At 37.8% G+C, this 15570-nt stretch overlaps 1 protein-coding gene across 1 annotated transcript in view; it reads left to right on the top strand.

Moving 5' to 3' along the window:
• Ptp36E (protein tyrosine phosphatase 36E) overlaps positions 1–15570 on the top strand; it is an 862119-nt gene that overhangs the window by 773932 nt on the left and 72617 nt on the right. The window contains exons 10-12 of the mRNA XM_067147378.2: positions 5664–5763; positions 5871–5947; positions 6055–6186. Coding sequence (XP_067003479.1) covers positions 5664–5763; positions 5871–5947; positions 6055–6186 — 309 coding nt within the window. The remainder of the gene's footprint in view (positions 1–5663; positions 5764–5870; positions 5948–6054; positions 6187–15570) is intronic.

The raw sequence follows: 15570 nt of genomic DNA, 5'->3' as shown, positions 1-15570 counted from the left end.
ATCATGTTGCATCAATTACGCAGTGCCAGGTAATGTGTGTTTTTAATAGGAGATATAAAACATCAAATAACTGGAAACAAATTACCATCAAATAGACAAGTAATTGAAGTTTTATTTTATATCATACAGGAGATATAATTAACTGTCAGTGCAAATGCTAATCTTTTGGTTCATGAGTGCATGATATTTTGGGAGAAAGCAAGAATTTCAACAAGAGCTAATCAGCATTATTCACAAAAATTAACTTGTATTTGGACTGGAGAAAATTGCTAAAAACCACAAAGTGTGAAGATATGTTTGAGCATCATGAAGAGGAGTTTAGAAATAATTTGGACAATCTATTTGATATTGTACCTGCAAATGCTTTACAAATTATGAATCTGGAAGAAGACAGGATGTTTTTACTTTGGCAGAGAGAGCCAGAACGTAAAGACTACCTTGCAGGAGTAGACAAAAACCTTGCAGATAAAGAAGAAAGGGCGAGGCAAAGAAAATTACAAGAAGAGAAAAGGAAAGAGAAACAACAGTGTGCAGTGTCTACATCTTCTGCTGTACTTCCTCCTTTATCATCTGAAGATTCAGAAAACTCACTTCCAAGTTCAGATGAAATCAATGTTGGTGAAATTTTAGGAGAGACTTCTGAGAGTACATCAATGCAGAATGCTGCAAGGCATGGTACAAAATATTTTATTACTCCTAAATTAGTGACTGCTTTGAACAGGTGCCAGCAAAGTGTAAGAGATTCTGTATACATCCTTCAGGTGACAGCAGAGGCACTTGGCCTCAATATGGAAGAACTCTCTATTAAATAAATCTTATATTCATCAAATCAGACAGAAGAAGAGAACAGAACATTCTGAAACAATTAAATATGCTTTCAAGTATGATATACCGTACCTGCAATTCTTACTGTTCACTGGCATGGTAAACTGTTGCCTGCAGTGAATGTCAGGGATCTAAAAAAAGAAAGACCTCTAATTATTGTTATATTTGGGGACAGTGAGCAGCTCATTGGGGCTCTAAAATTACAGAATTCTTCTCGTAAAGAACAAGTGAATGCTGTTTGGAATGCATTAACATATCAGTGTACAAATTCTCTGCTGTGCCACAACTGCATCAAACATTGGACATTTTAATAGAGCATGTGTCTTACTTGAACAAGGGAATTGTCATTTTTTCCATTCCATCATCACATATATGAACTTATTTTATGATGTGTATTTGAATGTAAAGTACACAATGTAACAAGCAGTCCTGAGATACCATTTTTAAACTTTTAGGGAAGATTGGGAAAGTCTTAATGTCAATACAGTAGAGTCTCGCTCATCCGACCTTCGCTTATCCAATATTCCATGTTATCCGACACTGTTAGACTTAATTTCAATTTTTGGTGGAGACTAAATTCAGACACACCCGCTGTGGAGGGTGCGACCATGGGACAAGCACTGGCCTGAACGCTGGCGGTAGGACTGGGTTTTTCTCAAGGACAGGTGCAGTGAGTCTTCTGTCAGTGTAGTATTGGTTGGGTGCGGATGTTATAGTTTTCATATCCTCTGTGAGTATGGCGAGTAAATGGAAGAAAGTGATTGTTTCTGTGGAAGACAAGTAGAGTGGGTTAAAGGGACTGGACAAAGGGGAAACTCTTCAAAATGTGGCTTCAGATTATGGTGTTGGGCGTGTTACAGTAGGAGACTGGAAAAAACAGAGGGAAGAAGTTGAAAAGTTGTGCTCTACCAGAACAGAGAAAAACAATGAAAAATGTCAGTACGAAAAAGTAAGTGAAGCACTATTTCTTTGGTATCTCAACACTGGGAAAAGGGCCTGCCAATATCTGGCACCATTCTGCAGGAAAAGGCTGTGTATTTCCAGAAGGAGTTTAATGAAGGGGACCCTAATTTTCCTGCCAGTGCTGGGTGGCGTGATCGGTGGCAAAAACGGTACAGTATTAGGTAGCTTAATATCTGTGGAGAAAAGTTTCTTTTCGTAAGACATCTGGAATGTTTTCGTTTAATACTGCATGTACTGTACAGTTGAATTGGTAATTCAATAAATAGAGCACCGTAAAACATGTCATTATTTTAGCCTTCCTGTTTGTTTCAGTTCATTTTCAAAGTGATTCTGTATTATCCGACATTTTCGGTGATCCGACGTACTCCAGGTCCCGTTAACGTCGGATAATCAAGACTCTACTGTAATTCTCAAAGTGGCAAGGAGAACGTAGAGATGTTTTTTAGTGTGTCAGAAATTAAAGAAATGTTAGACTTTTATGAAAGTGAAGTACATAAACCAACACTGAGAGGTGATTGTCGTGAACTCGTAGAGCTCTCTCTGATGTTTTTTTTTTTATTTTTATTTTTTTGGGAAGACACTCTGGAAAAACTAAAAATACACACTCCCAAGGAGATGCATCAAGTTCAATGGATGGCACGAACTATTTATTGTTCAAAAATGTTTCTACTAAGATTGTAACTTAAACTATCCAGCCTAAATGAAAGTGCCTTAAGAGAGTCTCTGTTCATTGTAACTGTTTATTTCAGACTGTTGCTTCAGTGCACTGCAGCTGTAAAAGCTCCTCATCAAGATCTTTGCTTCTTAAAAGTTCTAAAATCATAATACGAAAGGATAGATTCCACAATTTCAAAAGCAGCTCTAAAGAAATTTAGTCATCATACATTGTATTTATCAGAAGAATTATCTGTCCTATCACTCTCTGAAGATGAAGTACACATACAAATCAAAATCAAAATGGTAGAAAATTTAGGCAGAGAGACTCTACACATGGAAAAGAGATATATTCCTCTTTATGGAGAATTGAATGGACAGTTATGTGGTTAATTTTATCCTGATTAACATTCTTTAATTTATTAACCCTGGAACCGGCAATCGTCGCGATCGCGACTCATTTCGCTGTTACTCAACCGGCAGAGTCGCTATCGAGATGCATTACGCCAGCGCTGACTAATTTCGAGATAGCGCCTTGACTTTCAACATCTTTATGACATATCTTGCATCATGTTGAAGAGGAAACTATACTCTATAACACTTATTCTCTTTGCTCTATAATACAGCACAATTCTGAAGTAGTTTAGTATGACAGAGTGTGCGGTATACACGTGGAAAAACGAGAACGCTTTGCAGACGGTCATTCTGTTGTGCTTGCTGCGGTTGTCCGATGTGCATTAGCTTTCGTGGCACAAATTTATTGAATTGTTAGGAAGTAGTTAAATTCGTAAATGTTTGTATGATCTGGACGGCGAAGGTGATAGTGACGTATTTTTAGAAGGAATTGATGATTTTGACAATAATTCGTCGGGTAGTGGCGAGTTATATGAGCCTAGGCTAAGTGATTTCGACACTGATATTGACGATGATGTGAAACACCATGAACCAGCCACTGATGCTGATATTAATGACGGTAATGCAGTTGACCAAACAGAACCGAAGTGGACAAGAGTTTATCCTCCAGAGCCAAAATAAAAGTGGAAGAGTAGTTCAAAGTTCGAAATGCGGGTGTACGAAATTGCCCTCCGGGAAACAGTGCTCCTCTAACATATTTCTATTTGTTTTTCTGTAATGCTATCTGGAATCATTTAATGACTGAAACTAATAAATACGCACAGGAAATTATTCGAAATAAAACAAATTCTGGAAATATGGGTCCGTATTGTCGTCTGCAAAGATGGGTTGACGTTACACTATCAAAAATTTAAAAAATCATTTCTCTAGTTATAAATATGGGTCTAAACCCTAATAACAATATTGAAAAATAGTGGTGCACTTCAAAATCGCAAATATTTCCATATTTTTCTAAATAATGTCACTAAAACGTTTCAACTGCAAAGAAATATTCTATAACCTGTTGGTAATGGTAATTTTTGATGCCTACATACTCTATAGGTTGAACACTGACAAACCCCTTGAACATGAGGAATTTATGGTTAGTATTGTCGAAGGTCTTGTAGATGAAGAAACTCTTCAAAACATTCCACCTGGACCTTCAGGAGAAATGGGACATCAGGTGGTACGCCTCCCAGGGAAGAAACTGCGGTTGTACCCTGTCTGTTCGACTGCAGAGAAAAGTCACGTACCCACTTCTGGTGCCTAGGATGTAATTTTGGTGTCCATAAACAGTACTACCATAAATTAAAACATTTTTGGAGGCCTATGAAATCAGGAAGAAAGAGGAGCCACCCCGAAGGTAGCGAGGATGAATCTGACTAAGTAGACTCACGTTTTGGTGCGATGTGCTTGTGTTATTTCAGTTCTATTTGACTTTACAATACTTCAATGTAGTGAAACCTTTCTACATATTTTTAATCAGCATAAAATTGTGCAAATTTTGTATATAGTAAAATCTTCATATATTGTTACTTTTTACGTACACGTTGCCCAGAACTTTCGGATTATTTTAGAATACTTAGCGTGTGTAGAATACTTCGCCCATACTGCTTCAGGATACTAAATTAGTAAGTTTAATTTCCTACTATAGTAATCTTCATCCTTTTCTGAATAAAATGACATGTTATACATGACAATAAATTGAAAAACAACATTTTTATGAATTTTTTAAAAGTTGCTTGCAAAACTCGCCTAAATGCTTGCCGGTTCCAGGGTTAATATACATCTCCTAATTCAATCTTATCTTCATTTCAGTGAAAACAATAAACGACTTTGTGTCAACCAGAAAAAGAGATCTGTTCTCTTGCATGAAGATGGATACTAGTTTTAGTCAAGATGAACCAGCAACATTTCACATTTGGAAGCTCAGAGCATAGTTAAGAAGTTGAAATTTGTGAATGACTATGCTGAAAGAGGTTTTAAAGTAATGCAAGATTTTCATGGACCATTGATTGTAGATGAGAAGCAAAAGCAATTTGTGTTGTGTTCAAGAACATTGTACACTATACCCAAATTGCAAGAAAGAAACACCGAAAATAAATTATCCACAAGAATACTAAAAACCATAATACAGTCTAAAGAGTGAAAATGTATAAAATTGGAATATAAAATTAGATATTAAACATGTATCAATAGCTTTTTCACTGTCTTAGAACTACGAAACCTATAATTCCTAACATTCAAATTTCTAGTTCAAGTCGGCAAGGGTTAACATCAGCCTATCGAGGTGAAATTTTATTTTAGAGTAAACCTGACCCATACATACAAAAAGTATGAGTTTCGCCATCATTTTGTCTTCTACGTATAGAAATAAAATTTAACGACCATGTGTCTATACATTGATTATTTTGATGAAAGTTCTTTTTACTAATCCATTTCAGGTGTAATAATGACTAGCTGTGGTGTCTGTCTGTCTGTCTGTCTGTCTGTCTGTCTGTCTGTCTGTCTGTCTGTCTGTCTGTCTGTCTGTCTGTCTGTCTGTCTGTCTGTCTGTCTGTCTGTCTGTCTCTGAGTTCTTGTAACTGGATATACTGGGGATGAGCACAAAAATAATTAGCTTTTCCTTTCTTTGTTAAATAAGGGACACCTTAATGTGCATACTGAAGTACTTATTGTTAAAGAATTATGCTGTCAGTATAGAAAATTATAGACATTCAAAGTTTGTACTATGTTCAAGTGTATTAGATCATTCAGCTAGACAAATATATTAATTACAGGAGCTTTCTTGACAAGTAGGTACTATATTTTTGTTCATTCTTTTGCAGCAAATATGTAAACAAACACCTCGCTTCACTATTGGTGATTGTGCTGGTGGTCATCGTGGAGATAATAGAGAGAAAAATAGAGATGTCCTTATAGTACCACGTAAGTTACAAAAGTACGATCATAATTATTCAGCTTGAAATTGTAAGAATCTGAATGATTGTATGGTTTCAAAAATAAACCAAAAATTTGACTGTTGTTTTTTCCAGCTGACAACTCCAGGCCTTACTTGACATCATTTCAGGGAAACAACTATACAGATTACATAAATGCTGTCTTTGTTGATGTAAGCTCATTAAATTAAATTCATTGAATATATTGTTTCTAAATTGTATTTGATGAGAAGTGAGGCTTCAAAGGAATTGAATTAATTTTGTACTTTTATGAATTCAGGGTTACACAAAGCCAAGAGAGTATATTGTAACTGAATGGCCCCTCAAACATACTCAGGGTGAGTTCTGGTCACTTGTTTATGACTACGAATGTTCAGCTGTTGTAGTGCTGTGTGTTCCACCCCACAACTCGGTGAGTATGTTTAAAAAGTACACCTTCTTACATCTTCTTACACATATCCACACAATGTCCTATAATTTATTCAGATTTAAATACTACAAAATCAACAGTATACACTGTATGTTCTTTGTTCTTTCTAATTTACTAACCTAGTTATAAAATACATACAATAAGTATGAATTTCACCATAATTTTGTCTTCTACATACATAAATAAAATTGTAATGACCATGTGCCTGTACATCGATTATTTTGGTCAAATTTCTTTTTAGTTATCCATTTCAGGTGTAATAATGACCATATACATACTTTTTAGCTGCAGTATATATTTGTCTGTTTGTCTGTTTGAGTTCTTATAACTGAAAAACTACTGGATATATTTCAACCAAACTTCATATTTAGAATCCTCCTGTCCTAGACTAGATTTTAGGATCAATATTATTTTTAAATCCCTGAATGGACTGACATTTGTAGGAAGACTAGCTTATGTACCAGTGTTTCACTAGGGAATTCTACCTTGTATACAGAATTCTAATTTAAGAAGTGTACAGGTTGTGAGTAAGATTGTATTAAATTGCATAACTCTAAATGTTACTCCAGAAACGAGACAGGGAAGTCACCATAGCCTTCTCTCACGTGAACACTAGGTTAGGGAATTTTCATTATAATGGCAGGCCATCTTGCCTACTATCAGTCACAATCAAGTTGGGAGTTTTAATTCTGATGACAGGCCCACTTGCCTACTGCTAGTCACAATTGAGTTTGGCATGTTTCATAATGGCAGACACTCACTCTCCACCTGTCTTTTTACATCTTCAGAAAGGCTGTCTTTGTGGTTTTCCCAACTAAAGTCAACATAGGTCATTACAATGTCATCAGTAGAAATGTTGCAATTAAAAGCAATGCTATCATATGAAATACAGTACTCGATTAAAGGAAAAACTGCACATTTTATCACTTTTAACGAACAGTACTACGCTGCCGATCTAGCAGTCCAAAGTTCCAGAGCTGGAATGACCAGGCCGTAGACAGCCACAAACACACCTCTGCCATTATTCTGTTAAGTGTGCACACTGCTCATTCCAGTCAGCACCTCAGAGTAGGTACCGAATAGCTGGAATACTATGATGAACCATTGTGTTACATACCAGTCATATCAGAGAATTTATGAACCAGAGGAATGGCATGCTAAAGAACAAAGTTATCTAACTCCTCAGGTACTTCTGCCAATATTCAGGCAGGCTGTTATACTTGATAGACATCAGCAATCCCATCTATCGGAGATGAGTGGCAGCAGGAGAGACAAAGCACATCACAACAAACAATGGTCAAAGTAAAGTTATTTTTTATCAATTTTATAAGCTTTCGATACTGTAAGGCCTTCATGTTTAATTTTCTTCTGACTCTGTAACACTAGGGCACCTAATGTGAAGGGAGTCTTTCATGACTCCCTCTTGTCATATTCTTCAAGTGATCGTTCCTTTCTCATTTTTATGATCATCTTCACAATTTCCCTTGTTGATACTGACTGGTGACCATGAGTTTTTACACCTTAAAACAATCACAACAAAAACCATCACCAGTCAACATGATTGAACAATATTTTCATGTCAGCAATGCTCAGTGTTTGTATGGACTGAGCAACAAAAGTCTAAATTCATCTAAATTAATTAATTATTTTATCATAGTCAATGGTGGGGATGGTAGACTAACATACACAGTATCCCCTGCCTGTCATAAGAGATGATCAAAAGAGGCCCCAGGGGCTCTGAACTTGGAACTTGGGTTGGCGACCATGGGCCCTTAGCTGAGTCCTGGGATTGTTTCCACTTACTTGTGCCAGGTTCCTCACTTTCATCTGTCCCATCTGACCTCCTTTGGTCAACTCTTGTTCTTTTCTGACCCTGACGGTATTAGGTATGGAGGCCTAGGGAGTCTTTCATTTTCACGTTCTTTGTGACCCTTGTCTTTCTTAGGCTAATATCTTCATTTTTTGAAGTGCCGGATCCCTTCCATTTTTTCTCTCTGATTAGTGTTATATAGAGGGTGCTTGCCTAGTTGTACATCCTTTTAAAACAGTAATCACCACCACCATTCTTATCATAGTTGGTACGGTAAAAATGATTAACATATAAATGATCAGAAATTGTATTCTCTATAACTTTCATTATGTAGTATTTTGATGATGATGATGATGATGATGCTTGTTGTTTAAAGGGACCTAACATCTAGGTATTTGGCCCAAAGTACTGTAGTACTTTACAATAGGACCAATGACATAGATATTTAAAAATTAAATTTTAGGCACCTTCCCCTAAACTACCATTTCTTTCAGGGTGAATAAAATTATTTATACCCTAGATTGTAGTTCCTTCCTGACTATACATACCACTTTTCATTAAATACCATTTATCCATTTTCTCATGGCTGGCATTGATGTGGAATTACCAACAAAAATCCAAATTCATGAATATCTCTGTTATCATAGCCAGTACAGTAAAAATGAATGGCATAAATGATCACAAATTTAATTCTATATAACTTTAGTTACCCATGTAATATTTATTAATAGAATCACTAATAACATAAATATTTGAGAATTAAATTTTAGGCCTTCCCCTAAACTACCATTTCACTCAGCATGAATAAAATTATTTATGGCCTACATTGTAGTGGCTTATTCCCTGGCTTTACATATTGATTTTCATCCAATTATCTTCAGCCATGTTCTTGTGATGCACGTACATAGAGACAGAGATGACGGAAAATTAAAACGTGCATTTTTCTCATTGCTGTGAACACGACCGATACAGAAATACCATCTATATATATATAAAATAAGAGTTTTGTCCGTACATTGCTCAGAATTTAAAAAGAATGGTATTTCCATATCGGTCATGTCCATAGTAACAAGGAAATGCACTTTTTACTTTTCCGTAATTTCTGTCTGTCTGTCTATCTATCTATCTATCTATCTGTCTGTCTGTCTGTCTGTCTGTCTTTACACGCATCACGAGAAAACGGTCAAGGAGAATTTGATGAAAATCGGTATGTGAAATCGGGGGATGAGCCACTAAAATCTGGGATATAAATCATTTTATTCACGCTGAGTGAAATAGTAGTTTAGGGGAAGGCCTAAAATTTAATTCTCAAATATTTATATTATTGGTGGTCCTATCGATAAATACTACATAACTAAAGTCATATAGAATAAAATATCACCGGGCGGGTTGGCCGTGCGCGTAGAGGCGCGCGGCTGTGAGCTTGCATCCGGGAGATAGTAGGTTCGAATCCCACTATCGGCAGCCCTGAAGGTGGTTTTCCGTGGTTTCCCATTTTCACACCAGGCAAATGCTGGGGCTATACCTTAATTAAGGCCACGGCCGCTTCCTTCCAACTCCTAGGCCTTTCCTATCCTATCGTCGCCATAAGACCTATCTGTGTCAGTGCGACGTAAAGCCCCTAGCAAAAAAAAAAAAGAATAAAATTTCCGATCATTTATGTCATACATTGTTACCGTACAGGCTTTGATAATACAGATATTCATGAATTAATATTTTTGTTGCCAAATCCATATCGACGCCGAGCCACGAGAAAATGGGTTAACAGAATTTAATGAAAGTTGATATATAGAATTGAGGAATAAGATACTATAGTCTAAGTTATAAACAATTTTATTCACCCTGGATGAAATCGTAGTTTAGGGGAAGGCACCTGAAAGTTAATTTTTAAATACCTATGTTATTGGTCCTACCGAAAAGTACTAGATAACAAAAGTTATAGAGAATACAATTTCCGATAATTTATGTTTTATTCAGTTTTACCATATCGACTATGATAAGAGTGGTATTTCAGAGTCAGAAGAAAACTAAATATGGAGGCCGACAATACTGAAAGCCCATAACATTGATCAACAATAACATTACATTGACCACTGTTTGTTGTGAGGTTATTTGTCCCTTACGCTGCCGCTGAACTCCGACAGCTGGGATTACTGCTGCGTACCAAGTATAACAGTCTGACTGAATATTGGCAGGAAATAGCTGGGGAGTTAGAAAACTTTCTTCTTTAGCATGTCATTCCTCTGGTTCATACATTTTCAGATACCATACTGCTGGTACGTAACACACTGGTTCATCATAGTATTCCAGCTGTTCCATCCCTATTCTGATGCAATGTTTTGAATGAGCAGTGTCCACACTTAAGGCAGAGGCGTAGTAGTAGTAGTAGTAGTAGTAGTAGTAGTAGTAGTAGTATGACCTGGTCTAGAATTACAATTTAGGCCTATTCCAAATTATAGCACCACAATTCACTAAATAACTCAAAATTCAACCCTGAAAAGAGCCGTTTCTTAAAATGAGCTTCTTTCTTCACATTTATTAAAATCTACATTCATTTCATTCAAAATTAGCACTGAAGAGGGGGTTTCTCCTCTGGCTTGGAGGAAAATTTGCCTCCAAGTCAGATAGATTTTTCCGCCCCCAGTGTAGTGAATTGAGATTTTCCGACTCATCGGGTACTCCTAGGAAACAGATTAGTAAAAGGGCACAGTTTTTGCCCTGGGACTCTTGGGACTCTCCACTATTCGACCCCCCTCCCTGAAAAAAGACTAGGAGTGTTCACAGATCACGGCTGTCTGCAACCAGGTCATTCCAGGTCTGGAACATTGGAGTGTTAGATCGGCAGTGTTAGATTGTTAAAAGTGAGGAAATGTGTGGTTTTTCATTTGATCGTGTATTTCATGTGAAATCATTGCTTTCACTCGCGCCATTCCTACTGACATCATTGTAATGACCTAGGTTCATTTCAGTTGGGAAAACCACTAAGACAGTCTTTCTGGGGATGTAAATTTTTTTACTATTTTGCTTTACGTTGCGCCGACACAGATAGGTCTGGAAAGACCTAGGAATGGGAAGAAAGCAGGCGTGGCCTTAATTAAGGTACGGCCCCAGCATTTGCCTGGTGTGAAAATGGGAAACCATGGAAAACCACCTTCAGGGTTGCCGACAGTGGGGTTCGAACCCACTATCTCCCAGATGTGACATCACAGCTGCGCGCCCCTGACCGCACGGCCTACTCACCCGGAGATGATGTAAAAAGGCAGGTGGAGAGTTAGTGTCTGCCATTATAATGCAATTCCCCAACCTGATTGTGATGGATGGTAGGCAAGCGGACCTACCATTACAATGAAAATTCACTAACGCAGTCTTCATATGAGAAAAGACGTTTGATGATTTGTCCGCCACGTTTCTAGGGTAACATTACGAGCTATGCAATTTAATACAGTCTTGCTCAAAATGTGTACACTATCTAACCTACAATTCTGTATACAATGTAGAATTCCGTAGCGAAGCACGGGTACATCAGCTAGTTATTTTTAAATTCTGAGCAATGTATAGACAAAGCTCTTATTTTATATATATATAGATAGAAACAGTGATTTTACTCTCCCACACATGACCATGCATAGCTTTCATGTTTGGCAATAAAATGTGAAACAAAATAGAAAAAACGATAAAATATTAAGATGGCATCCAGAATTAAGAAACTTCTTGAAATTATACAGGATGTTTCAGAAAAACATGGGGGTAGATTCCTCACATACAGAGAAGGAAAAAAGTGTATGTGTTCTTTAGTTAGTTCCAGGGTGTTTTAACTGACTTGTCTTCTTTGTTAGAGATTGTTTCTTTTAGCATTTGGTTGAGTAGTTTGCTTACATTGCAGTTTGGCATATCTTAGTAATTTACTGTTGGTCTTTATGTATTTTATGAGAACTCTTAGTAGTTCAGGATTTTTTATAGTTTTTCTCTATCTTGCTGTGTAAGAATAAGGTCGGTTTCCTTGATCGCTTGTTTTATCTTATTTTGAAATGTATTTGTTGGGCTAAGCTTCTAAATAACTTCCAAAACATTTTCTTGCCCCCAGTATTCTAAAGGAATCTTACACTGGAGCAATATGTAGATGATGCATAATGCACATACAATAATGATGTCACAAACATGCAACAGTTACTAAACTTAGTAAATTCTATACACAAGTCAATCAGGTTCAAATTGGAACCTGGAACTAACAAGAAAATAAACGTTTTAGATATCACAGTCAGTAGGAATAATAACTACACTTTGTATAAAGTATACAGAAAGCCAACTCGAACATCACACATTATTGACAATGAATCGAACCACCCTTACACACACAAAGTAGCAGCACTGAATACAATGATACACAGAGCTATTTCTGTACCAGTGAGTACAACAGATTTCGAGGAAGAGATACAAATAATTAAACAAATCACAAAAGAAAACAACTACTCTCCGGGCACGGTAGATAAACTACACTAGTGTCCAATTGTTAAGCATAAGTTACGAGTAAGCAGGGCAACAGGAAATAGACTGAAAATTGCACAACATATGCACCTACCAACCTTATGTGTTTGCTCTGTATAGGAAAGGAGTGTTCCTTGCTTTGACTAGCAGTGTAACCGCAAGGTAAAAACAGCCAGTGCCTGCGCCCTATATTCCCTCAGTTGTATTTGCTCTGTTATAGTGTGCGGAGTGTAGCCTCGCGGTGAACGTGACAACATAATGGTACAATGACACCATTTGGACCCCGTTTTGCAGGGTAGAATACTCGGCCACCTGGAAGCAGGCCAAACACAGACTGAAGTCGCTATATCCTTGAATGTGCCACAAAGTGTCATATCCAGGCTTTGGAGATGATTTCGAGACAAAGGAGATGTCAGTCGTAGGCCAGTACCAAGTCGACCAAGGGTAACCACCCCACAGCAGGACCAATATCTGGCCTTAACCGCCCGACGAAATCAAAGTTCATCTGCAAGACAATTGTCAGCGGAGCTACAGCCATCTCACGGGTTACCGTTTTCTGGCAAACTGTGTACCAGAGGCTCAGAACAGCAGAGCTGTTTGCCCAACGTCCAGCGGTGTGCATCCCACTCACTCCAGCACAAAGATGGGCCCATTTACTGTGGAGCCTTCAACATCGAAACTGGACCATGAATGAATGGAGGCATCTGCTCTTCACAGATGAATCCCGCTTCAGTTTGCAGAACGATTCCCATCGCACATTAATCTGGAGAGAACCGGGTAGCCGATACAACCACAGGAATATCGTGGAATGGGACCAGTATAGTGGTTGTGGTGTCATGGTGTGTGGCGGCATTATGTTGAATGGCCATACGGACCTGCACATCTTCGTGGGTGATCCGAGGAACACTGTTAACACTTGGAGATACAGGGATTAGGTACTGAGACTACATGATCAACTCTTCAGAGGTGCGGTTGGCCCAGACTTCCTCTTAATAGACAATAATGCCCAATCCCACCGCGCTGCTCTGGTGGATGAATTTCTAGCTGGGAAGACATTCATCGCATGGACTGGCCAGCGAGGTCTGCGGATCTGAATCCTATAGAACATGCCTGGGATGCATTGGGGAGGCGAATTACATCCCGTCAGCCTCCACCAATGACGCTCCAAGACTCATTGCCCTTCCAGAGGATTGGGATCAATTGCCACAAGAGCTCTTGGACCATCTGATAGAGAGCATGCCACATCACTGTGAAGCATGTGTGGCCATTAGGGGTAACCATACACCCTATTAACAGCATATTTTGTTGTGGAAGACATTTGCCAAGGTGTACCTTAACTGTCAGAACTTTTCTGACACTGTTTTTTGGACAAGTTGTGTGACATATGGTGTGTGTGTCAGCTTCCATTTGTTCAGCAATCTGTCTGACATTCCTATCGGGTGGTATGGCCTCGTTTAGTGATTATGCTTAACTTTTGACACTAGTGTATTAAATAAACATAAGGAAAACCCCCTGAAAAACCACACAGGGAAGAGAACCTTGTTCAGAACACATACAAAACAGCAAACATTTTCAAAAATCAAGGTCTAAAAGTAGCCTTTAGAATGAACAACACACTGCAAAGACACGTCAGCAAATGCAACCTAAACAAAAAGAGACCTGTTCTCCAAGTCAGGAGTCTATGAACTCAAGTGCCAAGAACCTAACTGCAATGCCACATATATAGACCGAACAAGACATAATTTCTACACAAGATACAAAGAACACACAAAAAAAATCAGATACACTCAACACTCAGCCTTCAGAAAACACGTATATGACAGTTCACACAATTTCACAGACATCAACACAGATCTAAAAATCTTGCACATTGAAAATAAAAGTAAATCTCTGAGTATTAAAGAAGCAATCAAAATTTACACTGCAAAGAAAGATAACGAAACCAGCCTGAATGATCATACATTCTTTTTAAATTACCCCCCTTAAGTAAAATCTGGACAATACTTTTTGCATTAGCACTTAATGAATTCCACAGGAGGTAATCTCTGACTTAAAGGTCCAGAATTTGCATTAAGATAATCTTATATTTATGCACTGTCATCACCACTTGAGACAATATTTTAGATTAATATTTATCACTAAAAATAACATCTTAAAAGAACTCTCTCTAAATCAAAAAAATAAAAAATTGTAATAATAATGATAATAATTATTGTAATAATAATAGTAGTAATATTTTTTTTTTTTATTTTTTTTTTGTGCGAGTGTGGAAAATCTTACGTGAGACATTCGTGAAGGGTCCGCACTCCACAAGTGTGTGGGATTCTTATCCACTAAAAACCACACACCCATTTTCCCATGATGTTTGTTTCTACCCCAGAACAGCTCTCGCATTACTTCAGGCCAGTGTCGTTCAGACATTCAGACTTCTTCTTCCTTCATTCATCTTTCACTGATGTTCAAAAGCATCCAGATCCCTCTTCTTCTGGCGCAGGATACTTTCCACATATTCTGTCACCCTATCCCAAGATTCCTGATTCCTCAGCATCACAAGCACAATATTATCTGGCTTCCACAATACTTCTTTCTGTCAACAAATGATCACACACGAAGGAAGTATGTAGGACGTCATCTATATCATGACAATAAATGCATTTTGGGCTGCTGGCTATGTTCAATTTGTGCAAAAATTTATGGAAGTATTCATGTCCTGTTAGAAGCTGAGTAATGTAGTAATTTACCTCACCAAGTCTGTTCAGTCCAATCATTTAAACATGGTATTATTCGCTTTTTACATTTCCCTTGAGGATCACTTTCTCGTCTCTGTTTCCAGCGTTCCATTCAACAGCTACGGGCTAACTTCTTTCCACGTTTCTGTCCGAGTTTTCCTTGAGTACGCCAGATTTCCTGTCGTTCAAAAGCAACTAAGTCAATAGACGCTACTCCGGCTACAGTAAGGATTGCAGGTTCGGATACCGTACAATATGCACGTGCTATTCGCAATGCTGCTCTTCGTTGTACTGCAGCTATAATTCTCCTATACTTTCCTATCTTCATTATTCAGCCCATAC

Source organism: Anabrus simplex, chromosome 5, assembly GCF_040414725.1.
Source record: "Anabrus simplex isolate iqAnaSimp1 chromosome 5, ASM4041472v1, whole genome shotgun sequence".
NCBI classification, from domain to species: Eukaryota; Metazoa; Arthropoda; class Insecta; order Orthoptera; family Tettigoniidae; genus Anabrus; species Anabrus simplex.
The sequence above is the reverse complement of the archived record's forward strand: the minus strand, read 5'-3'. Positions and strand labels throughout refer to the sequence as shown.